General features: G+C 36.6%; 2 protein-coding genes and 1 long non-coding RNA gene across 3 annotated transcripts; 2 read left to right on the top strand and 1 right to left on the bottom strand.

Annotated features, from left to right (window-relative positions):
- The first annotated feature begins 994 nt into the window (after positions 1-994).
- Positions 995-10,997, top strand: LOC107797010 (protein PECTIC ARABINOGALACTAN SYNTHESIS-RELATED-like). Its single transcript, XM_016619842.2, has 11 exons — positions 995-2,043; positions 3,481-3,531; positions 3,611-3,701; positions 6,218-6,294; positions 6,499-6,587; positions 6,835-6,954; positions 9,152-9,268; positions 9,354-9,497; positions 9,586-9,709; positions 9,803-9,994; positions 10,284-10,997. Exons 1-11 carry the CDS (start codon positions 1,714-1,716, stop codon positions 10,641-10,643), a joined length of 1,695 nt encoding a protein of 564 aa, XP_016475328.2. The 5' UTR covers positions 995-1,713; the 3' UTR covers positions 10,644-10,997.
- A 1,636-nt stretch (positions 10,998-12,633) lies between these two features.
- LOC107797009 (chloroplast sensor kinase, chloroplastic) lies at positions 12,634-19,280 on the bottom strand. Its single transcript, XM_016619841.2, has 9 exons — positions 18,775-19,280; positions 16,037-16,198; positions 15,661-15,957; positions 15,286-15,351; positions 15,104-15,172; positions 14,866-14,958; positions 14,268-14,461; positions 13,547-13,820; positions 12,634-13,311 (listed from the first exon to the last, which is right to left on the bottom strand). The coding sequence occupies exons 1-9, from the start codon at positions 19,237-19,239 to the stop codon at positions 13,057-13,059; spliced, it is 1,875 nt and encodes a 624-aa protein (XP_016475327.2). The 5' UTR covers positions 19,240-19,280; the 3' UTR covers positions 12,634-13,056.
- A 173-nt stretch (positions 19,281-19,453) lies between these two features.
- On the top strand, positions 19,454-27,093 carry LOC107820312 (uncharacterized). The gene is made up of 3 exons (XR_012706495.1): positions 19,454-19,744; positions 25,819-26,059; positions 26,730-27,093. It is a non-coding gene; the product is annotated as an uncharacterized LOC107820312 (long non-coding RNA).
- Positions 27,094-27,884: the final 791 nt, after the last annotated feature.

Below are 27,884 nucleotides of genomic sequence, written 5' to 3' on the forward strand. Positions count from 1 at the left end.
CGCAGTTTGACTTGTCTTTCCTTTCATATTGTTGTTATAGTTCAGACAGTGTATTTATTGCTCAGTTTCAGACTTGTATTCCGTTGTAGTAGCTCATGACTTCGTACTTACCAGTTTCTGGGGGGATTTACATTGTATTAGCGGTTTTTATGGTATTGAGACCTCGGGCTATGCTATTTCTATGAATTTTATTATTATGTTGCCTTCGTTATTATGTTTCGACTTGCCTAGTCGGTGTGTTAGACGCCATCATGACGGATTGGAATTTTGGGTTGTGACAACATATTTTCTTATATGTCCAATTTTTCATTGCAATATCCAGAGGAATAATAATACTGACCAACAAAATTCTTAATTACAAAAAAAATCAAAATGGATGAAAACAAAATACATCAGGAATATCATCTATAAGAAAGTATTAGTTGAGATATGCTTCATTGCATGTAAATTTATAAATCAAAGTAAATAAGAAAACATAAGTATCTAATTAAAATGTAATTGTTCATCTTCGTAGATTTAGATAATATACAATCATCTCGATTATGACAAACAAGTCATCATACAACAATCAACATTAATTATTTACAAAAACTAGCACTTTATTCTTTGAGGTATCATTATTTACTGAAATCTTTATTTTGATAATATTTATAGTATTTTATGAAATCATTCACAATATGACTCGGTATAGCGAATTTGAAACTAGTTTCATAAAATTTATTTTATGTGGATCCAAAAGTCGAGTCATTAAAATGAAATACCTAGATTAAAAAAATCAAAGGAAATGCCTATATTCTTTTTGAGGCACAGGTCAACCAGATGGAGATGATTAAATGAGCATTTCTGCAACTTCTCCACATTTAAGGGGTTAGATCTCACTTTTCTAAATATCAAGGGCTTTATGTGAAACATTTACCCGTCAAAACACACACTCTTCTAACAAGGTAAGAAGTTTTGGAAAAAAGAAAAAGAAAAAAAGAAGGCAAGAGATCACCGATCTTCTCTCTCTCTCTCTCTCTCTCTCTCTCTCTCTCTCTCTCTCTCTCTCTCTCTCTCTCTCTCTCTCTCTCTCTCTCTCTCTCTCTCTCTCTCTCTCTCTCTCTCTCTCTCTCTCTCTCTCTCTCTCTCTCTCTCTCTCTCTCTCTCTCTCTCTCTCTCTCTCTCTCTCTCTCTCTCTCTCTCTCTCTCTCTCTCTCTCTCTCTCTCTCTCTCTCTCTCTCTCTCTCTCTCTCTCTCTCTCTCTCTCTCTCTCTCTCTCTCTCTCTCTCTCTCTCTCTCTCTCTCTCTCTCTCTCTCTCTCTCTCTCTCTCTCTCTCTCTCTCTCTCTCTCTCTCTCTCTCTCTCTCTCTCTCTCTCTCTCTCTCTCTCTCTCTCTCTCTCTCTCTCTCTCTCTCTCTCTCTCTCTCTCTCTCTCTCTCTCTCTCTCTCTCTCTCTCTCTCTCTCTCTCTCTCTCTCTCTCTCTCTCTCTCTCTCTCTCTCTCTCTCTCTCTCTCTCTCTCTCTCTCTCTCTCTCTCTCTCTCTCTCTCTCTCTCTCTCTCTCTCTCTCTCTCTCTCTCTCTCTCTCTCACACACACACACACAGTAACTGAACAACCCAAGAGCCATCGCCGTTTGCCGGAGCCAAATTCTAGAACATTCTCATTTACTCTGTTAAAGTTAACTGCTCGCCGGCGACCGGCGAAGCAAACTGGCGTTCAGTCCGAAGCGAGCAATGGCGGAGCTACGCCACTCAAGCTCGATCGGAAACCGAGTAACGGCGTCACCTAGGAAGCGAGACGACGTCGTTGCTTCTTCATCTCCTTTGGTTCCTGACAACAACGGGGCTCCTAACGTTGACGATGACGATGACGATTACCGTGGCCGTTATTATCCTCGAGATCGGTTCCGTTCACTCTTCTCTTCATATCTTCAACCTCTTTTCCCTTTCTTCTTCCCCGATGACTCGAGGTCTCATCCTCACAATTCAAAGATCTCGCTTTTTCTGCTCGTCTTTATCATACTTTCGCTCCTCGTCGCCATTTCCTCTGTCGTTCATCGATTGGTAAGCCTTCATTCTATCAATTCCAAAACAAACACTCTCACACGCATAGTCATATATACTGTTCTAGTTTGGATAAGGCTCACATTAGGTTCGGGTAGGAACCAAGCGTGAGATATAGCGAAAGTGTGTGTATTTTAGAGAACACGTGTTTTGCCTTGATTGACAAATTACTTACCAGTATTGTAATGAATGAGTCTGAATAGAACGGAATGGGATAGAGAATTCATACAGCTGACTTTTTAATGATTAGTCAATTTGAAGCGACTAGAGATAATAGGAAGTGATTTTGATCACTGTTGGTCAAGTTAGGACTTTGACGTCCAATAAATGTTTACCAGAGAAAATGTGCATCGACTAGAGATAATAGGGGAATTCCTTTGGATGAATATTGGTCAAGTTAAGACCTTAACTTCCATAGTATGTTTAAGTAATTCCATAATTTGGTAATTGCGAGCCAATCTTTTATAGTTGTTCTTATATGAACACTAACATGTCATATAGCTGGAGTTTGCTTTATATTATCTCTGATATCAATCGACCGTTTAAGCATCTTTCTTCCTTGACATTCATCATATAAAAGATTTCGTTTGTGGTATTGAATCATATGAACAAAAAGCTTGTTACTTCTGATTTTATATGTACGAATAATTAGTTAATATTAAGTACTTGAAGATCCTAAATTAGATTTGCTAAATTTGACATCTCGTATTCCTATCAAGAGGAGAGAAATCATATGGAATTAACAGTTCTATCTTCGGAATGGAAATGTAGTTAATATAATAGTTTGTTCTGAGTAGTGCATATTGGAGTGACCAGATTGATGCAGCTAAATCTGGATACTGGGAATGCTCTCTATTAGTAAACCTTGTATTTATCTCACGGTTGGTTTGTTTACCATCATTAGCTTCATCACATGTCAGAAGATGAGAGAATGTTAAACTTAAAAGAACCTGGGATTTGGAGGATGATTGGCTATGCTTCTCCGGCTACGGATAGTTTACCCCTCATCTGTTTTGATGTTTGCTTTTTAACGATGTTCTTGAGGGTGGTGATAATTAAAGCTCATAGTTCTTTTTTATACGTAAATTGAAGCACATAGTTTTCAGCCTCAGCTGTCAACGGTTACGTGCGTAGCTACCTCTTTCCACATTAATAGATCTTTTCCCATAAGTATGAAATAGGTTATAGATTTCATGCATATAATCTGAAATAAAAGGGAAGGTTTATGATATGAATTAGATTAGATAGAGTGCTTTTCTAGATTAAAGAGTTCGTCATCGGGACTATTAATTGTTTTGTGCAGTTGCTACGATGTCTTTTTGATTTGGTTAAACTAAATATTGTTGAGAGAATGTGTGATGTACTTTCCTATTTAATGTTCTTTGATTCTAGCAATTTCAGTTTTTAAAGCATTGTTTATGTTATTTTTCTTTGTAGAATGCCCCATATTTGTGCAAGAAGGATGGTATAACTCTTCAGTGTCCACGGGTGAGTTCTTGAAAGAGTTACTTGTTGTCTGCTACTACATCCTAATATAGTCAACGTCCAATCTGTCTACTTTAATCAGGTGAAAGAGTCTCCTTCCTTGTGGGAGAATCCTTATTCATCAACAACCTCATGGAAGCCTTGTGCGGAGCGACGTGAGGGACTGATATCAGGTATTCTTATGCTCTTTAAATCTAGATCTGTATGTTTGCCTTGTCATATCTTCCGGTCGGGGAATTTGGTACATATACTCCTTTCTTGTTTAGGTTTATGAGTTTAGAGGAGTTACCTCATATTTTCCCCTCTTCCTGGAGGTGATGGTGCAAGGAAAAAGGAGGGAAAAGGATCTTTTAGGTTTACACTCCGACTTTTATGTATAAGGTACAAATATCTTTTAAAAGATAAAAAGAAAAAACAATATATTGGACGAACCTTGCAACTGACTGAAGCCTGATATTTAAGTGAGAGCAAGGTAAAGTGGCAGATGTTCTTGTTTGAACCGAAATGTCATTTAATTATTGAAATGGACAAAAGAACAAGGTATGCAACCTAAAAGGTGAACTTCGTTCAGAAATGGCAAGTTGTGTCATCTTATGCAATTGAAGAATATTGCCGTTACTAATTTAATTTATTTTTGTTGTTAATAATTTGATTTGTTAGGCCAATTGGATTAGACTTTGACGAGTCCTCTTCTAAGATGTTCATGGAGTGATCAGAGAAGTTATCAAACTTTAAGAGTAGACAGAAGTAAAAGTTCCTCCAATGGTAATTCAGAGATTTAATAGAGAGTTAAGTGTGAAAATATTGGTTAGTGAAATTGTGGCTGATATGTGCATGAGTTGAACCTTCCTCCTTTGGTTAGTAAGTGAGATTTCAAATACTATTGTTAACAACCCGCCGAAAAGAGAGGGGCTGCTTGTAAAGCTTTGAGAGATCCTTCTTCTTAAAAATCACATGGATTCAAATGTTTATAATGCAATATTCCTCCCTCCAACGGAGAAGGATAGAGGGGCAGGCCTATTATCCATTGAATTTCTAACCGTGCGCTACTGGCCTTCAGGGATTTCTCAGTTATAAAAAAAATCCCTCCCTCCAATACTGGATCTTGAACTCCTTAACGTGCAACTATTCTTTTGTCTTCAAACAAGAGTTACTCCTCCGTCTCCTTCCCGACATCTTAATAAATGGTCCAATTTCTTCAAAAAATTTCTCTTGGGCTGGAAGCCCTTTCCTTCCAGTTTCACTTCTTTCTATGTGATTTGAACTGCTTGCCATGCTCTAAAGTCCTCCTTGTACCGTGCCCTTACCAGCATTAGCTTTTTCACAATCCATTTTGTGTTCAAATTTTAATATTAGTGGTTACACAAAATGCAGAATCCTTCTGCTTTTACTGCACTCAGTGGTGAGCTTTTCATTTTCCTTTCACACTGATGAAAGGGGAAGTTCCTCTAGCATCATTTTCTGAAAGGTATTCTAGCACTGCCCTTGTCAATTTGTCATGTCTTTTCAAACGCAGCGCTCCTGCTTATTCCTTATTGTTTTGGTATTGAGTTGGATCCTAAGCCGTTTCTTTTGTCTCATATTGAACACTTTTTTTATGACCGAGAAATTCGTCTGGAGCTGACCCTTTGGGCCAACTGCAGCCTTTGAAACTCTCGAATGATGAGCCCACGCCTCTACCCTTCTCCACTTAAATGCTAGAGTTAGTTTGCTTCGCAGGGCTCGAACCTGTGACCTAAGACACAAGTCGCTCAACCTTTGCCAATTAAGCTAACCCCTGGGAGCGTCTTGTATTGAACACTTTGAGGAGCATAATGTGGAAACATTGTGCATGACAGCTTCTTTAGTCTATGTTGGTGGTTGATGTTCAGGATCCTAGGTTGGACAACATTCTACAGTCCCTTGTAACAACTAACCCAGAAAGCCCAAATTTAAAAGACAGCATGATCTATTGAAATTGTAAGCAGTGCTTATCTTGTGTATAATCCCATCGTTGGATGTGCGCCTCTGCTTTGTTAAGAGTGTTCTCAACTAATTATCCATTATTGCTATAACGTCTTATCTTTTTTATAAGCATATAATATCTTTCTAAGGCGTCCATTAGTACTATTTGCTATTTTGGTTTCTCTTATGTATTTGTGTAATTTTCTTTAAATTTTGTAGTATCTATGTCTTTTTGGTATAAGTAATCTATCTATGTCTTTTTGGTATAAGTAATCTATCTGCACTTTTTTCGTCTTCTCGCCTTCCATTTATGTTTTTCTCTTTAGATCATTACATTCTGGAGCCTGGAAATGCTAGTTGTTTCCCACCTAAACTCTTATAATGAATTACAGCTATTTAGAGTAGAGTAAATTAGCAGGTCATTCTTGATACAAAGGTGTGGAACTCTACGAATAGGCTTTGGAATGTCGTGTGTCATTGAGAAGTGGGAAAGCTGAGTTGGTTTGCCTATTCATGAAACTGGTAGCATTACTTAAGAAGTTGAAAAAAATTGTGTAACAGGTTTCTGCCTGATACTCTCTTGTTTGCCAAAATTTATTCATCAAACCTCTCTTTGGGTTAGATGTATCATTGATGGCTACAAACCTCTTGCGCTTGTTGGAATACTTTGTCCAAATCGAATAACTGATCACTTATCCTTTTTCTTCCTCGTTTGCAAAATAGTGATATAGCTTGGTATTTGCAGATATTCCATCTGAGAACGCAACAAACGGTTATATATTCATACACGCTGAGGGTGGTCTAAACCAGCAAAGGATCGCTGTATGGTTCACGTCTTATGCTATGCTTTTGTCTGCCATCTTTATATATTTGTCTCTGTTAAGTTTTAATTTTTCTTATTTTGCAAGTCGGTTAATGTATTGAAAACTGTCTATTGTAATTGCTAGGTTATCTGTAGATCTATGAAATCTGTTGTGTTTTTCAAAGGATTTGTACCCCTTTGATCAGTCGTGTATTTCTTTGCAGATATGCAATGCTGTTGCAGTGGCCAAAATTATGAATGCTACCCTTATTTTGCCAGTATTAAAGCAAGATCAGATATGGAAAGACCAAACGTAAGGGAAATTTGACTGAAGCAGCTATTCTTTGCTCATAAGGATGGGATGTTGTAAATATTTTATATTGCGCCATAGCGAGATTTTAGTCAAACTGCATATAATTTAAAATTGACGTTTATGGTTATTGTATTCAGTTACTTGTTGCAAAAAAGCATTCCAGAGTAAAAATCATTGTTTTGTGAGAATTGTCCAAAAGATTTGTAAGACATTGATTATTCTTGATACGAGTTAACAATATTTGCAGGAAATTTGAGGACATTTTTGATGTAGATCATTTTATTAACTATCTGAAGGATGATGTGCGGATTGTTCGAGATATCCCAGAGTGGTTTACTGACAAATCAGAGCTGTTCACAAGCATAAGGTATGGTCCCTTGCTTGTTTACATTTAAATTTTTGGCTGCTAGTTTCATTTTCATGGTAGCAGTTCTAAGTATAGTTTTTCAAACTAGTCCTAAGTATGAATTCCCTGACAAATTTAATCAACATGGTGCTCTACAAATTCAAGTTTACCTCATAAAAAATCCCCAGCCGCCTTTATTGTGATGTAGTTCTAATGTTACATTGACTTAGGTAGGAAATACTGAATATGGATTTGGATCTGATAGTGATGTATTCGGTTTCTAGTTGATTTTTGTTTTCGAACGATCCTTTCCATATAAATACTTGTACCTTTTGAAAACCCACTTGATTTGGCATTTGTATGTTAGTGTAAGTGAAGAGTATATGTAACAAGTTAAACATCGATGTTGCTTTAATGGTTGCATGTATTGGGTGCGATCTCAAGTGCGTGGCTCCTTAGTACGGCCTCTAGAAAGAGAATCCGCCTCTCCATGAGAAATCGAATTAGTAATTATTCCCAGCAAAAAATTCTCTAATCGCCGTGGTACCACAGCTACAGGATTTGTGTCAAGATTTTCTAGAATTATCTCAGTTACGCCGAAGTCTAAGAGACAAAGTGACGAGGAGAATGACCAAAATGGACTCGGCCTCATGAATCAGCTTTGTTGATACCATAAATCACACGAGAACTCTAGAGTGGCCTCACAGCTTTGGGCGGTACCGTGCTCCTTTACCTGATATCGTTTGGACACACTTGAAGACTGTGTTAGGCATTGGCAAGTTGGAGAATAAGCCTAGGACTGAGTTGAAAGCAGCATGGACAACTAGTCACTGTGTTTTTTTCTGATGACATTGAATGTAAAAATAGGAGGATATTTCAAGGTACCGAGAATCAAAAGGAAATAAAAGAGCTATTACTTGTCTCATTAATACTTTCCAAGTAAAGAAATAATAGATGTTTGAATAGATATTTGGATGGGCTTGACGGGAGATTGTGAATAGCCTTCATAATTGCATTAATGAATAAATAAAAAAACAAATAATTTCACAAGAGCCCAATTGAGTTGCGGAAGTGTAAGATACGCTGTATAACAAGATGTCAATGAATGATATATATGGCTTCTTTAGTTATTGATTGGATAGGCTAGATTACAAGGAGTCGAAACATATGGCTTCTTTAGGATTTGATTTCTTGAAATAAAGCCGTTCTCAGGAAGGGGTAGGTAATAGGATGACAAGGGATGACACAAATGGCTTCTTTAGTTTTTGATTTCTTGATACGATGTAATTCTGTGTGAGAGAGAGAGTTAATAGGCTTCATGCCGTCATGGTTAGTTGTACACTATAATTGTTGGTGTTTAGTCTTACATGTGTGTGTGAGAGAGAGAGAGCACTTCATGGTTAGTGTACACTATAATTGTTGGTGTTTAATCTTACATTTATCGGTAATTGATTTAAACAGATGTCAGATACGCAAACTCATCTTACATGAACCATATTACTGCACTAATGTTACAACATTTTGCCCTACTTGTAATTTTATCAAATTTCAAGCTCTAGCCAAAATTCATCCGTCACATTTAGAGCCCGTTTGGACATAAGAAATTTTTCCCTTTTTTTCAAAAAATTTTCACTTTTTTTCGAAATCAGTATTTTTTCATAAAATTTTCAATTTTCACTTGAAGATGCAATTTGGAATTTTTCGAATTTTTGAAAAACTCCAAAAAGCTATTTTTCAAAATTCACTCAGATTACTCACAAAACTTCAAAAACAACCCAAAATTATATTCATGTCCAAACACAACTCTAATTTTCAAATACCATTTTCACTTGAAAAATTTTTTCACTTTTTTTTTGGAATTTTACAATTCTTATATCCAAACGCCCACTTGTATCAAATATGTTATACCTTGTCAACTTTGTGCTGAAAGCCCTTTTATTTTCTAACGATATAGAAACCCCATCAGCGCTGTCTGATAGATCTTTTATTGCTTCATGAAGGACAAGATGGGAAGCAAGATTGTTGAATTATTATTTGTCTTCATTGTGTAAAACATTCTAATAGGATGAAGTTTGCAATCTTAGATTACATTCTTATAGGAGGAACATTTTTATTGTTCCAAGTAGTTGCTGAACATGAGAATATAGTTGCTATTTCATTTATAACAGTGTGTTACGTTTTGCATTTGTGTTTCTAAAACTTGTACAATGCCTGCCAGGCGTACAGTCAAGAACATTCCCAAGTACGCTTCAGCAGACTTCTACATAGATAATGTTTTACTACGCATCAAGGAGAAGAAGATAATGTCTTTAAAACCTTTTGTCGATCGACTTGGGTAACTAGATTTCCATACTCCTCTAATTGTCCTGATTTTCCTTTAACTGGTATTGACCTGATAAACTACTCGCTGTATCATTCAGGTATGACAATGTTCCTCCAGAGATAAACAGGCTGAGGTGCAGGGTCAACTATCATGCTCTGAAGTTCCTTCCTGAGATTGAGCAGATGGCTGATCAACTTGTTTCAAGGATGAGAAACCGCACTGGTAGTTCAAATCCTTTCATGTGAGTTATTGTACTTGTAACTGCTGTTAAACATGCTGTATCGTTTCTTCTGATTTATAATGGAGCTTAAAATGTTTTGTCAAACTAGGGCTCTTCACCTGAGATTTGAGAAGGGAATGGTGGGTCTATCATTCTGTGATTTTGTTGGAACAAGGTCAGAGAAAGCTCTCATGGCTGCATACAGAAAGAAAGAATGGCCTCGCCGGTTTAAGGTTACCTAGCTCATGATCATTATCCCTATAAAGCCGACAGTGACCATGCATTTGTGATATATTTATCTTCTTTTCTGTTTGTTTGGCTGGCAGGATGGTGCTCATTTGTGGGCATTGGCCCTGCAAAAGCGCAAGGAAGGACGATGCCCTCTCGAGCCTGGTGAAGTAGCTGTGCTGCTTCGGGCCATGGGTTATCCTAAAGAAACTCAAATATATGTTGCTTCTGGACAGGTCTATGGTGGACAGAACCGCATGGCACCGCTGAGGAACATGTTCCCAAATCTTGTAAGCTACTTGCGTAAACTCTGATCAAGGAACCTTTATCTATATCTTTCTCAGATTATATTTACTTGTAGCTAATCTTGTTGACTACTATGGCCACTTTTAAAAGAAACATGGGTGGAAGGATTTTCTGTAAGAGACCCCTGAAAGTTTCTGGAATTTTCACTTTTGTCCTTTAAATTAGTGTCAATAATCCTATAGACATGTTTTACCCAGCATACTTTAATGTACCAGGTGAAAGGATTTGCGTGATTTTATATTGATTAAAATTATATTTTGGGATCTGTAATAGGTTACAAAAGAGGAACTAGCTACAAAACCAGAATTGGATGGTTTCAGGAAGCATGTGACAAGCTTAGCAGCCCTTGACTTCCTAGTCTGCTTGAAGTCTGATGTATTTGTGATGACACACGGAGGAAACTTCGCCAAATTGATCATAGGATATCGTAGGTACATGGGTCATCGTCAGAAATCCATTAAACCGGACAAGGGTCTGATGTCCAAATCCCTTGGGGATCCATATATGGGATGGGCTAGCTTTGTGGAAGATGTTGTCGTAACCCACCAGACCAGAACTGGTTTACCTGAAGAAACGTTTCCAAATTATGATCTTTGGGAGAATCCTTTGAGCAATTGCATGTGTAGAGCCTGAATGAACAACCTTTATTGTGAAGAACAGCCCTAAATTAGTGCATCCTTCTAGAGCTGGTGCACAGGGAATTGCAAAATTTTTGCCGTTAACACAGCCTACAAGGCAATTTGCACATGGGATTACATAATGGATGGAATGTAGCCTCTGGGTGGATAAGAGTATTAACACAGAGTTGCAGAAACTGCCTTTAGGAGTGGTCTAGCTACCCTGCATTGACCACCTGTGTTGTGATCTTTCTTTGGGCGCGGACCACTGCAGTTTTGTATTCTGGAATATTAATTTATTCTCAATTGTTTCATTATATAATGTATATTATTGCAGTAATAGAAAAGCGTCTTTCATTTCGTTTGAACACAACTCAGATTTCAAGCATCCCAGGGGGATATGGTGCATGCATCACGAGATACTCAAATGTCTTCATTTGAACAATGAGTCAGCTACACCCCCCACCCACTCCCAAATGAGAAAATTCCATTTGTATTCAAGTGGACAATTTCACTGTTTAGAGGGTTTTAACTTTAAGGTTAATGATATACATGTGAGATTTCCAATCTTTGATTGTTTTATAGTGGGATCGTTATCCAGTATATTTCCCTGTCATTGGAAACACAATCAAAATAGAAAGAAGAAAGAAGAGAAGAATATTGTGTCCCTTTGTGGGGGTCAAAACTGAGTTGTTCAGGTTGATCCATTACTTGAAGAGTGCTTTCTTGTGCTAGTAACTAGTCCGATTTGGGTATGGTTTTCCCAAGAAAGAAATTAAATCAATTACGTCGATTTTTTAAATATTGAAATCAAACTAAATCAGTTAATATGGTTTTTGTCGGTTTTTCGATGTTTTGTTGGTTTTTATGAGACTACCAAGCACACATTTTGGCGATTACATTCCAACATAACATTATCAAACCAATTACTCTTTGAGAAAGTCTGACATTTGCTAAGATATTTTGATGCTAATCGAATTAAATAGCATAGACAAGTTAATTTTATTTAACATGAAATAGATTTTTGGACTTAGCAAAATAATATTATTAATTAAATTAGAATATAAAAGATAAAGAACTAGATTATTATAAAGGCAAAGAGCTAGACTAACATTTTAAGAATTATATATATATATATATATATATATATATATATATATATATATAAATTCTTAAAATGTTAGTCTAGCTCTTTGCCTTTATAATAATCTAGTTCTTTATCTTTTATATTCTAATTTAATTAATAATATTATTTTGCTAAGTCCAAAAATCTATTTCATGTTAAATAAAATTAACTTGTCTATGCTATTTAATTCGATTAGCATCAAAATATCTTAGCAAATGTCAGACTTTCTCAAAGAGTAATTGGTTTGATAATGTTATGTTGGAATGTAATCGCCAAAATGTGTGCTTGGTAGTCTCATAAAAACCAACAAAAATATATGTGTGTGTGTGTGTGTGTGTGTGTGTGTGTGTGTGTGTGAGATTAAAACGTTTTTAAAAAGGTATTACTATAATGATTAGATTTCTTCGGTTATTTATTTCTTAAAATTTAAACCAAACTAAATTTAGTTGGTTAAAATTCCAAGTCAACCAAATCAAACCAAAAAATTGATTATTTCTTTTTGTCAATTGATTTGATTTTCGATTTGATTCTGTTTTTGGATTTTTCATGAACACTGACATTTCTTATTTGATGGAGTATAATTGGAAGTCATGTTTGTTATTTGTATTAACAAGTAGGGGTTGTGATTTAGAAATGTATAATCATTGATTACTCATAAATTGGGATGGTTTTGGATTATAGACTAGGTTACGCCTTAGTTGGAATGCTATTGTAAGAGGTGGTGGTCAGTGACGGATCCAAGATTTTAAGATAGTGGGTGCTCACTTCTTTTAACATAAAGTTGCTAAGAGATCAAGAGAGAGAATGTGCGTGTGTATTTGCTAGTTTCTATCCAATAAAAGTCCCAGCAATGTAAATAGTTTCATCTGGAGCGTCTGTAGACGTATACTGATAGTGATCTATACAAGTGGCGAATTCTGTCCATGTAACGGTCCATAGTCAATCACAATGTTGTGAGCAACACAACAGATAATAGACCATAAAAGGGAACAGCTACTACGCTAAAATATATACAAAAGGGTCTTCTTGCATTGTTTTTTCTGTAGAAGGCTTGAACAACGAGAGAAAGCGGTTGACAAACCCAAAAGGAGCCTTCTAGTATCATTAGCTATACCTTCCACATAATTCCAGTAGGGGAGAAGTTAGTAATTTGGCAGATTTGTGTCTCTAGATGAATCAGAAAAGTACATGCTCTTTTAGATTTTTCCATCTCAGCATCCGCAGAGGATTAAGCAGGAACCTTGTTGTAAGTTTCATGTTCTTTCAACAACTGAATAAATGACAGTGGAGTTCCCAGTATTTGTTAATCCTCATGAGAAGGGCCATTTACGACAGATGAAGAAGATAAAGAGGGAAACCAGAGTTCTATACGGGTTCCCCCAGTTCCAATTGCAGCATCTGTTAATCTTGGTGAGATCACCCGCACGACACATCCATAACTCTCCAATATTTCTCGTGAAACAGTTAGTCCAGCCACAAAATTCCATGTCATGTTATCCTCTACCTTATCTTCAGAAAATAGATCTGCCCCAAAAGGTGCTAGAGAGTGCATCTGTGTCTATACAAAATGAGGAGAAAATACTTCAGTACTAACTAGCACACAAGCCAGATGATAAAATCAATCATGAGCATATAGTTCATATCAATGCCCATCATCTGTCTATTTTCAAAGTTATAAATTCCTTTACTGTTATTAAGTTCCTATTTTCATTTTAAGTCCCACAATGTATCATCTTTGTATCAAGGCATTGTCTCAATGATCACGATATAGAATAGAGTTCATGACACTTTACCATATAGTGCATATCAAGGCCATCATCATCAATAATAACAAGAGCACCCCCTGCAGGTGCTCCAGTGGCAACAATTTCAACCTTTCCACCAGCTTGTATACGCAATAAAGCACCCTCAATCAGATTACCCAATGCCTGTCGTAAAGCAGGCTCTTCAATGGGCACCTGTAAAGATCTCGGAACCTCAGAAAGTAAAACAGCTCTCCTCTGCTCGTGTGCTAAAGGCGCCACTGCTCCCACCAAATCCACCAGTACATCAGAAACATTGCATGGTCTTTTGGGCGAAGAGGTGAAGAGGAAAAAGACCAACAAAAATGAAATGAAAAAAAAAGGAATTATTAACAATCTCCAAAACCAAAGAGTTGTTCCACAAGACAGCACACAATCAAAACTCAAAAGTCATCATTTGGCATCAAATTAGGAAAACAAAAAACAGCCATCCGTAGCTGCCTAAGTGAGTATTCATTAGACTTGTCAACCAATAGAAGAAGCATCTATACAGGGCAACTTTAAGGAAGAAACAGGAGGGAAAGGAGAGCCATCAAGCAAAAATCTCGGTAAGTTGATGGCTGAAGAAAGAGAATGGGAAAGATTGAAATTTTTTAGTATGTTATTATGCTGTCGTATGCGTTAGCATTTTTTGAAGTTGACATAATGCAATTTGTACTTTCCAGATCCGTAGGTCTCTAAACCGAAAAAAGTTTGAGAAACAAAAGTTTACCTGATTCCTTCCTGGCGTAAAGGTGCTAGAGCAAGAGGTGGCATTGGCATTTCTAGATCCTTGGATTTTAAAGAGAGAGATTCTAGCTTCTCAGACAAGCTACTGGATAACTGAGACCTCACCGACTCACGATCAGGATGAGTTGATTTAGGCATCTTTTTCAATGTTTCTTCACTATAGCGCATTATATTAGCCTGAAAAATGTATAAGCCCATAATATTCAACAATTTATCTTTGTTATTCTCAAAATCACTTGTAGGCAAGTCAACAAGAGCTGACGAACTCTAGATGGACCTTCTTAATGTGGAACTATATCTGTTGCAATGTATTCTAATTGATGTTTGAGAAGTTCAATCTTCTAGTGTTACTAATATCCTCCAGGGTTGAGAGATTTTAGTTCATGACTAGAATTTATGGAACTCCCAACTTGCTCTTAGTATTGAATGACTCAAGTTTGTACCCTTTCAAGTTTCCCAGAAAATTCTAGCTCTTTTAAACTGAAAAAGAGGCTTGCTTCAATCTTTCTCCTTCCTTTCTCAGTCAAAGTCACATACAAAAAGTCAAGAACAATGAGAGTGAGGCGCAGTTGGTGAAGTACCTTTGTTAGGGAAACAGCATCCTGGAGTCCCTTAAGAGTATCACTCAAGCAATCACCTTGCTCCAAGATGTCTTGAACAATATCATATGAAATCTGCAATAGGTCATATGTGCAGATTAATCCATCATTAAAAGTAATTGATCAAAATCTCACAAAAAGTAACAATTATTTGGGGGCAAAAAGAAGATGAAGCAGGATAAAGAAAAGGTTGTGGGTGTAAATTTCTTGAGCCACATACCTCACTCTTTCTAATCTGAGTAGATAACATCTTACTCAAAGTTCGAATACTGGAAAGAGAACCCCGAATCTGCACATTAAAGATTCATAAAAAATCTATTATGTTCTGAAATCTGTATGCTGTACATTTCGACCACCTTAAATTGATGGCATATATGGGTGCAGCCGCAGTGCAAATCTTACTTGCTCAACCAAATTGCTCATCCTGATATTATTTTGCCAGGTGGACTGTTGGAGCAAAATTGCTTTCTGACAAGGACAAAATAAGTTAATTCTAAAATGAAATTATTGTGCAAGACTGGAAAAAAGAGAAAACAAGAAAACTAAATAACAAAATGCTCAAAGAAGAAATTTCATGGCAACAAATACGAAAAAGTTAGAAGTGGTGTTATATCGTCAATATTTTAGCCACTTTTTAGATGATACTATTACGAGTTTTTGGATGTTATAGTAATTGCATATTTCAAGGAAATATTTATACATAAAGGGATGTAAATGAATTAATTGAATTCGAGACATAATATATACTTAGCACCTTTTTCATATCAGTGTTCGTACCTGATCCATGACATAAGCCATTGCAAGTGAACGGGAAATATTTATAGCATTTAATCTTTGCTCAGCTGTGAATTTTAACATCTCAAAGGAGTGGTCAGTTGAAGTTTGGATATTCAACGATTTCAAATCCGTGCTAGGAGGCAAGGAATAAAACTCCTCCTGGCCAGGCCATGCTTTCACATTAAACCCACCCTTATCAAATGCAGTTCTTGGGAGTTCCGCAACTAAAAACCCAACAATAAATGGGTGTTTTACCATAGGGAACACCACAGCTCCAAGCTCAGGAAGTAATTCTGCCTAAGATGAATAAGACTAGTCAAACACAGTAAAGTCATACATTCAGTGCAAAACAAATTTGAAGGAGAAACTGATGTACCTCTTGTCTCGAAAGAGCTGCTTCAGTCGCTCTTAAGCCCGCAGGAATGCTAAAGTTACCAGTTAGAATCACAAGATCAGTCGCATTAACACGTGGATGTAAAGTAATGCGACGCAACTCTAGCTGATCCATTACATAACTACCTGCTGGTCTTACATAAACCTGCAATTCACTAAATTAGCACAAGGAAAGTAACTAAAAAGGCAAAAGTGTTTCAACCTTATATCTCCAAAAGAGCCAGGTGAGGGGGAAGTACTTTTCTCTTTAGTTTGGTTGTGTCCTATTGGTCTTCTATCATTTTGAAAATCCTAAAGAAAAATAGGTTAGAGACCTATGTTCACAACACATGAAGTCCAATCAAACATGGAAGATGTTAGAGTAATCAAATGATACATCGTGAGATAAAATTTAAACAAAGTATTATAGTAAGAATAGATAACTTGGTCTCATTTATTGGTCTGTATTTTAGTGTTATAGGGTAATAAAATGGTTAGAAATCTCTTTTTCTTTTCAACCTTTTCCCGAGACTGGTAGCAATGTAATAATAAAAAGCACTAAGGCAGTGCAAGCCATATGTACATGGAGGGTTGGATCAAGTATGATCCACCTTAATTACAAAAAGCCTAACATGTCTACCAAAGATTCTTACTTTCTACATGACTTTCTCTACACCAAAAATGAAACAAAAGGATACAATTCATCTTAGCATCTTGGAGGGAATTGTATCTATCTTCAAAAACTCTTAAGTTCCTCTCTTTCCGTACTGTCCACCAAATGCAGGCAGGTATCAGTCTCCACCATGTCTTCTGCCTCAGAGAACCTCTATTATTGTTCCAAGATTTTTAGGAAATCAACAGTGGTTGCAAGCATGGCCTATGTGAGGCCCACAATGTTAAGGAACAGTTGCCACGATTGTCTAGTGATGGGGAAGTGTAGAAACAAATGGCTATTGGTTTCCAGAGCTCTGCCACAGAGCAGGCACCTAGAACAGAGCTGGAATCCCCTTCTCTTCAGGTTCTCTTGGGTTAGGCAGGCTTCTCTTCCACCAGCCATGAAAAACAGGCCACCTTAAAGGGAGCTTTAACTTTCCATATATTCTTACATGGCCATCGATCTACGTATTGACCTGTGTTTGAGATCAAAGGATAGGCATACTTGACAGTATAAATCTCATTCTTGCAGTTGTTCCAAAGAAGGGTGTCTTCATACTCTTTATGTACTTGGAAAACTTCCAAACTTAATCAGCAATTTTCTCCACTAATTCCCGATCATTCAGTCTTATTCTGAAAGTGATGTTCCAGCCATGCTGTCCCAGGGTGTATTCATTTTAACATCAGGCATCCCTTTTTCTTTTCAATCTTACACTCATTTATGCTGTTCCTAATGAAAGCTTATGTTGATCATCCAAACCCATTGTTACAGTCTATCTAGCCTTCTTGGGGAAAGTTCAAGGAAAGTGAACCTCTGCTGTGTGAGGAGATTTGTGTTGTTCTTTAATACTTTTAGAGTATTCTAACGGGTTAAAGAACACTTGTGCAAATGAAAGAACAAAAGCCATGTGCATTCTTATTAGTGAGAGAGGACTGAGCATTCAGGATGCTGGAAATAGGACCAGTTGATAGGGTCCTAGTCCTAGCAAAAGTATGTTCAAGAGTATTGCCAGAAGATACCTTCACCACCAAGCTATCAATGGATCCACCAATTTTTCCTAGTTGATGGCATCTCATCCCGTGGGCCCTCTGTGATCATTTTACTCTGTTGGATCTTACTCCAAGTAAATTGGATGTGCCAAAAATTTAGGCTACATTTTTTAATCTAAAATCAAAGCAAGAAAGAGTGTAACAAATCACAATATTTGATACAAAGAACTAAAGAGGATTATAATCTCAAGAGCATCTCCCAATCTAACAAGAGCATCATTTCTTTCCTTTTTTCTAAAAGATAGAAGTTGCAATGACTAGAGATGATGCCTTTCTTCTCTAAAATGCAACTACATTTGAGTTCCTTATCCTCGGACTGAAACTGCTCAGTTAAACTGAAGCAGCATAGACGGATCAATTTTCAGAGAAGAAAGAATAGTTCCTAAAGGAACTTAAGCACCACTTCACTACCTAATGCCTATTGGTGGAAGCTCATACTCTCAGAAACAGAATATACAGGTTGCATTCTTATAATAGTGCCACTAGACAGACTTAAGGCTAGTCCGCTGTCCAGAGAGCGAAACAAACTGAACTAAGTTCTACAGGTTGCCATATGTAATTTTCGAAGAGCAGAGAAAAAGGAGCAATAGCATTAATTGGCAAGCCATACAAACTTATCTGGAAGTTTCACTTATCTTAGACCTTAATGCAGCTTAATTCTGGAAATGGAAGACCTAACAACAGGCACAACGAGCTCAAAACAGTACAAATTGCCAAAGAACAACCAGCAACAAAAATCGAAACATAAAGTTTCTTATGCTAGGCAAATTAACATAGATATACAAAATATAGAAAATTATCTTACTCCGAAGAAGAAGCATTAATCAAAAACAAAAAAGCAAATAGAGTTTCTTACGGTAAGAACCGTTTAAATTCATGAAGACCTAAACATAAAGCTTCTTAAGCTAATGAAATTAAATAGTCATGTTAGAATATTAGAATGTTATTGTGATAAAAAAAAGATGTAGAAAATTATCTTTGAACTACTGAATAAAGCATTAATCAAAACACAGTGAACAAAAGGTAAATGTTACTTACGGAAAGAACAGACTGAGGATGGACAATACGGCGAAAGAGGTCGAATTGTTCAACGCAAAGTCTCTTGAAATCAGCACTCGGTAATACCAAGCCTCCGTCATCCTTTTCAATCCTCTGAACGAACTCCACCGGTGACGTCGAAGCATTCCGTATGGCCGCAGCAACAGCTGACGCCGACGAAACCATACCGTCGCTGTCGCCGTCGCCGTCAGAATCATCGTCGGAGCACGCGCCACTGACGTGCCGGAGAGAAGTATAGGTGGAGGAGGTAGCGACAGCATTGGTGAGAGCAAGTGGTGGTAGTCTCTGTGAAGAAGCGTGAGTAACTGTAATTGCTGCTTTGTGGAAGGTAGGGGAGAAGAGGAGGGTAGGTTGGTGGTGATGGGGTGGGGGTGGGGGTGGAGGTGGGTGGGTGAGATTGGATAATGGTAATGGATTCTGCGGAGGAAATGCAGAGAGCAGCATTTTCGTTACTGTGAGATCGGATGGATGATTGTAATGCGAATGCTGTGTGGCTCAATGTCCACACATGGAGGAAATTGGCCCAATGCCATTCCGCTATTGGTCAATGTGAGTTTACAAAAACACCATAAAATTTCATTTTATTTCAGTTTTGCCCCTAATACTGAAGTGGTTGAAAATTTAGGAAAATCCCCTGGGGCCTCCTGCCCTTACAAAATTATACACGTGCTGCCCTTTTGCTTCCCACTTTGACGCGTGCTTAGCAAATTGTTTTTCGCCTGCGCTGTTTTCTGGGGAATCGTCATCTTCCCACCGCTTGCTCTATTTCTGTTTGTGGCTTCCTCCTCTGTTTTCTTCCCTATCATGTATATCTCTGTTTTATCTCCAAGTCTTACCATAAAATCTCAACTTATGGATTTGTTCTATCCACAACATATCTATTCTTTTTCATTACTACTTTACATAGAACGCTCAGTTTCTTAGAGTTTTCTGCCTCCTCCTTAAAAGGGTAAGTTTTATATGCTTGCTTATTTTTTATTTTTTTTATATTATCTCACGTGGGTGTTGTTATAATATATAAAAGTTGATCGTTTTTGTTACCTGCCATAATTTTATGCGTACCCTTTGCTCAATTTTGTTATTTACTGATACAATTATGTGGTATGGGGATTGCTGTATTCGAATATATATAGGAGCTTTATCAATTAATTTTGAGGATCCACATTACGGTTGATATGAGATGTCAATTTGGGGTTAAAAATCTTTGCCGCAACACCCTTCCCCAACTTCCTCTGGGGATTAAAAGGCAAATCTGACTGTTTATGTTATTTGTTACTGCAGACTTTCCTACCCATAGTGATGCTTTGCTGAAAATTTTGGAATCCTTACACTTTTGAAGGATTCATATCGCTTTTGTACAATGCCTTAGCACTAACTTGGTACTTGATCTGTTATTACTAAAAAAATTCATCAAAAAAAAAAAAATGAAACAAAGAAAAGGACTAAGTGCAAGACAGCAAGAAGATAGTGAAGGAACTTAGCAAAGTGTCGACATATCTATAGCTAAAGTGAACATGCCCATGTTTATCACATTCTCCTTTTACTATTATAGTAGAAGGTAGGAAATGTTTTTTATGTAACAATTTTGGTTGATTGTGATCATCCTGTAAGTTTCTGTATGCAACACTCCATGCTCCTCCGTAAAGTTTTGTTCCTTCCTCATATTTGCCAATAAATCTAAATAAGTTCCTGCAAATGTTTATGTGTTAGAAAGATTGGTTTTTGAAGATTTCTTGAAGATTTCTTGAGTACCGCATGACCCCTGGAGTCACACAATTTTATTCATAATCTACTTTCCCATATGTAGCTTATACAATTATTTCTTTTGTGTATTAGACAGAGAATGATTTATATGCTAAATTCAGTTGAATTATAACTTCTACTCTTAGTTGTTCCAGTCAAGTCTCAGCTAACTCTACCCTTAATTGTACTGAATTGTGACTTATGTACTTCTTTCGTGTTAACTTAAAAATTGTGAGATTCTTAAATTATGACCATTTTCTTTATTCGCCTTTGTCTTCTAGCAATTTGGATATTTTGTATTGAACTTGTGGTAACTGTCACCGTCCGAGGCTTTACATTCGCAATAACTCCAAACGTCTTTAAAAAATTAGAAACTGCAGGGACATATAGTATTGACAAAGCGGAGAAAAGTGAACATTTTGAATATTTATTTAGTTCTCTCACATTAAAAGTTCTGTATCTACGCTAAGAACTGATTGTACAAACGAACATATCATACCTCTACATGTCTCATTCTATAACTCAGTTGTCACGCCTCGAAATCGAGGAGCGCGACTGACGCTCAACCGAGTAATCCCAGTCGAGCAAGCCTAATTTGCATTAACCTCTCATCATTACTCATGCATGATTTACCATAACATAATAAGATCTTGACTTTCATATTAAATACACTTGGCTCAATGGCCCATATTTTCTTTCTCGTGGTGGTTACACAGCTCTATAAATAGCTGTAAATACTGTGAACATAAATATATGACAAAACTCAAATCTTTAATTACATGACCCACAGTGTACATGGAGCTTCTATGACAATGGATACCTATATACATAAAACGAACTAGACCCAAACACCCACTAGAACTGTAGCGGGCTCACCATAAGCTGAGTAGTGAAGAAGATACCTATCAAAGATCCATATCATCCTGTAGAAGTATACTTGCATCCATTAAAAGATGCAGCGCCCCCGGCAAAAGGGACATGAGTACATGTGGAATAGTACTCGTATGTAAGGAAGTCAAAACAACATATGAAAATACGGTAACTCAAATAAGAGGCAAATAAAATACATCAAGAAACTACGAAACATCCAATAAAATCACATTTCAAGTCTTATTATACTTGCATCCTTCTAACCTTCTTTTAGGATCAACTGCGCCATATGAACTATACGTGGAATACATAATATAATGTAATTGTATCAACATGTACAAATAATGCCAACGAAAGTGGCACCTTCCTCCCTTATTTTACACATACACATTTCGTAGACCGTCCTTAGTGTTCACATATCATATTATACACCTATGCGTCTCATAGACCGTTCACAACGTTCACTTACACAATATAAATATACCTATTCAAGGGCTTGGAAATACAACATGAATATGATGAATTATGGTAACAATAAATGGGCTTAGATAGCCGTTAACGTCAAGCAAATTTATTAAGAGCTTCCACTCAAATTTATCGATATTAAGTCGGGGATCCTTTATAACCACCCTCACACAAAGCGGCCCTGCCGCCTCACCCCAACATATGCGGGTGGAGGTGTATCACGATACCACAACCTCTACACAAAGCGACCCTACTGCCTCACCCCAATATATGCGGATGGAGGTATATTACCGTACCACAATCCCAACACAAAGCGTCCCTGCCGCCTCACCCCAATATATACGGATGGAAGTGTATCACAATACCATAATTCCAACACAAAGCGGCACTACCGCCTCACCCCAATATATGCGGGTGGAGGTGTATCACAATCACAATACCATATATAAACTCAAAGCGTATTGTTTGTCATTACAGTTAAGGTCGTAATTACTCATATAGCGGTCCTACCGCCTCACCCAATATATGCGGGTGGAGATGTATTCCACAATACCACAATCCCTACACAAAGCGGTCCTACCGTCTCACCCAATATACGCAGGTGGAGATGTATCAGAATACCATAAACCCTACACAAAGCGGTCCTACCGCCTCACCCCAATATATGCGGGTGGAGGTGCATTCCCAATCACAATTCCATATATAAACTCAAAGCAACATAGTTTGGCATTACATTTAACGTCGTAATTACTCTTATCATTGGAATACTTCATGTTCATGCTCATCATGGAGAAACACAACTCATTACATTAGCGCATGTATGGTAAATCAATAAGTCGATTTCAATGGCACATGGGCCCAATTCCTTTTCTTAAGGTTCATCATCATTTAACAAAGGACATCTCATTATTCACTCCCTTGACCTCTTGAGGTCATTATCTAGGTTCATGACCCTTGGGGACTTAACAATCGAAGTCATTTACATACATTATTTCAGAAGCATACAACTATAGTTGAAACCATTGGGACATACAACACTTCGAAATTATCATTTAGGCAACGATCACATTTCATGTTCATACTATCACTTACTTGTACTTGCCATGGGTGATTATATAACATTAAGAGCATTTAGAACATTTAGGAAAATCATAGTCTTTACTCGCAAGAACATAGGGGCTTATAACACATTGGAAACAAAAGTACAAATACGTACATCTCATAACCTTTCACACCTTATATCACTTAATTTGTATTTTCAACCACTTGCAACATTATTATTTCATTGGCTCTCTTGGCCATACATATGATTCTTCTTTCATGGCACAATGGCCGTATTTCATATTCCATACCTTCATATCTTTCCTTTCATGGATCATCATCCTAAATATCAACATATACAATATTCCGGAAATCACAACTTTAGGTTTATTAGTAATGAAGACTTTAAACACAATGGATTTCTTTCCGAGAAATGGAGTAAAATGATTGACAATCGAAGCACGAGTTAAAATCATAAACAAGTAACACATCGTTTCTTCTTGAATTACTTTTTCCCCAAAAGGACAATACACAATTTTCACTCACGAATATGTAAGAATGCAAAACACATTGAAAATACTCACTAAACATAGCATTAGCTAAAACAGCCACATATGGGTATCACTTGAGTTCATAAGCTTTTAGGCAATTCTATGTTCAAAGTCAATTTTAGAATAGTTGAATCAAAACTCATTTCATAATCTTTCTCACATCATCTCATTTCATGGGCACCATTGGCCACAAGTATAACTTTCACTCTTGGCACGTTGGCCACACTTTGTATCCCCAATTCACTTATTTCACTTCCAACCATCTTTATAGGTTATCAACAATAAGACATTTCCAATCAAGACTTTAGGTACACATATGAGAAATTAAGAGTCTTAAGCATATTGAGTTTTCTCACACAATTTGGCATCATAACCTTTATTTGAAACACAACTCAAAGACATAGCATTTTAATACACATATCATTCTTGAACACATTCCCAAAAGATAACATAATGTGATAGGAGCATTCAGAACACGTTTTGAATACATAATTCTCGACACTTTGCTTATTCGCGACAATCAAATTTATTGGGAACAACTCGGAACATAGAATAAGGAACTTGAGACAACCATACTTGAAACTTATGAGAACATCATTGAATTCAATTCTAAGATAGTAGTTTAGCCAACATACCTTGCTTTGAGCCCTCCTTAAATTACTGCAACGTTCCGGAAATTCTAGCAATTCCAATCTATTTTGAGACATAACAAAATTGAACACAAATTAGGAAGGTATTCATGGTTTTAGCTCATTTGAGCATTTTATCAAACACTAGGTGTGCAAATTTGGCTACAAGGTTCTTCTACAAGATTTCCTTCATTCTACAACCCAATCTTTACTTATTTGAGCTTAACAATCTTCCTACAAACCTTATTGGTACATACATGTATAAATAATACTCTCATACCCAAGAATCATACTCCTAATCAACCATCTTCTACCCAAATCCGAAATTAAAAACTAGGGTATGGAACCCTACCTCTTAGATGAAGAACTTGTGAAATTTTCTTGTTGGATTTCAAAGCTTGGACAAGATCTTGATGAACAAAACACTTCATCTACTTCCTCTCTCTAGAACACTCTCACTTTTCTCTAAAAAACCTCAGATAATTGCCCCAAAATAAACCCCAAAGCCTATTTATCACAATGGGGTCGGATTATGAAAATAGAAAAATTAACCCTCCGAAAGCAAGTTTGCGGTCGCATAATGGACCGCAGAATGGCTGTGCGGGTCGCAAAATGCACCGTAAAATCGGTGCCAAAAACTAGGTTGTACTGGTCCATTCTGCGACCAGCTTGCGGTCGCAGAAGCACTTTCGCGATCGCATAATTGTTTTGCGATCGCAGAATTGGTAGCAGAATCTCATTTTTCCAGCTTTTGATAATTTGGTCATAACTTCTTGTAGGAGTGTCCAAATGACGAACGGTTTGAAGCGTTGGAAACTAGACTTAAAGGGTTTAATTTGATAGGTATATCATCTCCTAAGTAGTTATAGTTTGGTAGCAGCATGCGTTTGAAGTAGGATCTTGTGCGAACTCACTTGAAATTTTATCCCATCATAAAATTTTCAACTTGACTTAGCCTTGGGGCTCTTCTTAGGCCATAAACCATTCTTAATGCACATCATACATATATTATCATGATCAATTGATATCATTCATATAATAGTCCTTGTCTACACACAAAATAATATAATTAGCGCACATCAACTTTCTTAATAGCGCTTAAGTACTTCAAAATTTTCTGGGGTGTTACATCAGTAGTGATTACAAGCTCTTTGAATACTTTTTTGCATTAAGTTTAACGATTTTTAGCTAACGACAACTAACTTATCAAAATTTGTTGAGCTTTGTTAATTTGAGAGGTTAAGTTCCTTTAAAGATATTTGTTGTGTATATTTCCCTTGCTCTTCTTCACCTTCATCTTCTTCTTCTTCTCTGGTGAATTATTTTGGTAAATTCAAGTGTGCCTCTGGCTGGGAAATACTGAGATAAAGGAAAATTACATTTTTCACTAATAAAAAGACTTGGCACAAGAATATTCTTTTTAAATGTTCTTTCTTATTATGGAGAGCTTTAAGGAATAATATAACAGAGCATGAAAGTATGAAGAAACGTAAGAATTTTTTATTATGTATTAAGACCCGAATTATGTTTGAGGCATTCAACGCCTATAGGTGAGATATATTTTGCTATACTTGTTTTGCAAATCCACATGATCAAATCTGTTGATAATTTAATTATTTTATTTGACAATATTCAATTTTGTGACAACTGATGATCATGAGATGTGCTAGGAAAACATAAATGAAAAGCATCCTAATTTATGGTTTTACTCTCTTCTGTGCTAGGCTACAGACTCTACACAAAGGCACAAGGGATGACGACGTGCAATGACAAACATATTTAGTCTGTTGGAACATGTAATATTTGTTGCCTATTGATTATGAGATAAAAATCTGGTTCTTCTTTCCGAAGTCAGATATAGTTAGTTAACGCACATTGTAGTTCAATGTTTCCATCAGTTTGCGATTTATGAGACGTTGAAGTTTGCTGAACTGATTGAGTGAATGTAAGCTACACCACCTTCAGGTATTGAAAGTAGCTCTATCTTTAAATTGCTTTACCTCTCTAAATTGCAGGCTAACTGCATCTACTACGAGTAAATATTGTTACCTTTAAGTCTTTTACCTGCCTTTTTGTATTCTGAAAGATAAGCATGAGCAGCTAGACGCATGGAAATTTATTTTATCTGGTTAGTATGATGATGAGTGCCAGGGCAATTTTCATGTGTGATACACTGCACACTTTACTGAGAATCTTTGCCTCATAATGCACACTTTACTGAGAATCTTTGCTTCATAATGCTTCCCGACAAATTCTACCACTGAAGTAGTTCACTTCATGCTAAAAGTCATCAATTGGATAGTACAGTCAATTAAACTTAAAGTAAGCTATAGATTTCCAGTTTCTCCTCTTCCAATTTGTGCAGCGAAATCCATGCACGTGTTGGTTTTAGTTGGAGTTAATTCTTTTGGCTAATTAGAAATATAGATTTTTAGACACTCCGAGTTTTACGCCACGAGATGTATGTTTTTAGACTAATCTATTTCTTGGTGATCTTTCAATTTTGAAATTCAAACTAGACTTAAGGATGTGTTGAAGTTGATCTTTGCTCTTTCAGATCAGTCTGCTCTTGTTTATCATCCATTTGATTGCTGAGATTCCTCTGGTATTTTCTTATTTCTCTGGCATATAACAGGAGGAAAGCATACAAATGGACAAATTGATGGAAGAAATTGGCGTGTTCTCAGGGTCACTGGAAACCTTGTGGCTGCTTCAGTTGTTAATGGAATGCCAACCACGTTCGACCTGTTTCTCGACCTTCATATGTATTTTATACGAGTCTCTCTAACTGTGATGGAACTTTCCTTTCTCGAATTCTTTTTTAGCTCATTTAGTGCTCAAAGAGTACTTTTGAATTTTTAGTCAAACTTCAGTGTTGCATCAACTGATTTGGCATAATAGTTTATCATCTTTTTTTTATAGTAATTCTAATTTCTACCATCGTACACATATATGTATCAGCAGGTGTTGCTACAAAGCTATACATGTTTTTGGATGTATCAGCAGGTGTTGTGTAGAATTACAAACAACATAGTTTTGCTCACGTTGGGGCTATCCCTCCACTAGTAATTTTTCATAAAAGAAAACTCATATCCATTATTTTTGCTTTTATGCTTCTAAACTTAAAATATATATTATCAAGGCCTAAACTATATGCCAAAAAGTTTTGTCCAAGAAAAGAATTCAAACATAGCTGCATTAGAAAATTTCAATTATTACTAGAGATTATTAGACAAAATAAAAAAGAGAAAAGCTTAACCATTTTTTAATTGTCAAATGATGCATTAATTGAAGATGTGCCACACCCCTACAAGAGAGGCAGGAGTTTAAATATTTATTGCGATTTGCGATACAGATACAGATCTGATCCAGTAATATCTGATTTTCTATAAGGAAACCAAACAACATGATTTATATGATTTTCAAATCAGCATTTGGATTATATTATAGGACAGTTCATCCATTTATGCAATCTCTTTGATTTATGGAATCATTTTAAAAATAAGAAAAATCAAGGAGCGGACATGAATCTAAAAGGATTTGTTTCCCTCCTTGGTTTACAAAACAAGGAGACAGACGGACAACTTGATAGATATTGCATAATGCTGTGTGAGTTAAATAAACAAAACTGATATACATTTTAAATACCAAATACCAAAGCTGGATTTAAATTGTTCCTGTTCCATTATTGGATTCTCCATCATAGGCAGATCCACTAAATTTAGTGGGTTCAGCTTTTAAGATTTTTAGTTTTAAACTCATTGTACAGTTAAAATTATGGGGTTGAGAT

This window comes from Nicotiana tabacum, chromosome 24, assembly GCF_000715075.1.
Source record: "Nicotiana tabacum cultivar K326 chromosome 24, ASM71507v2, whole genome shotgun sequence".
NCBI lineage: Eukaryota > Viridiplantae > Streptophyta > Magnoliopsida > Solanales > Solanaceae > Nicotiana > Nicotiana tabacum.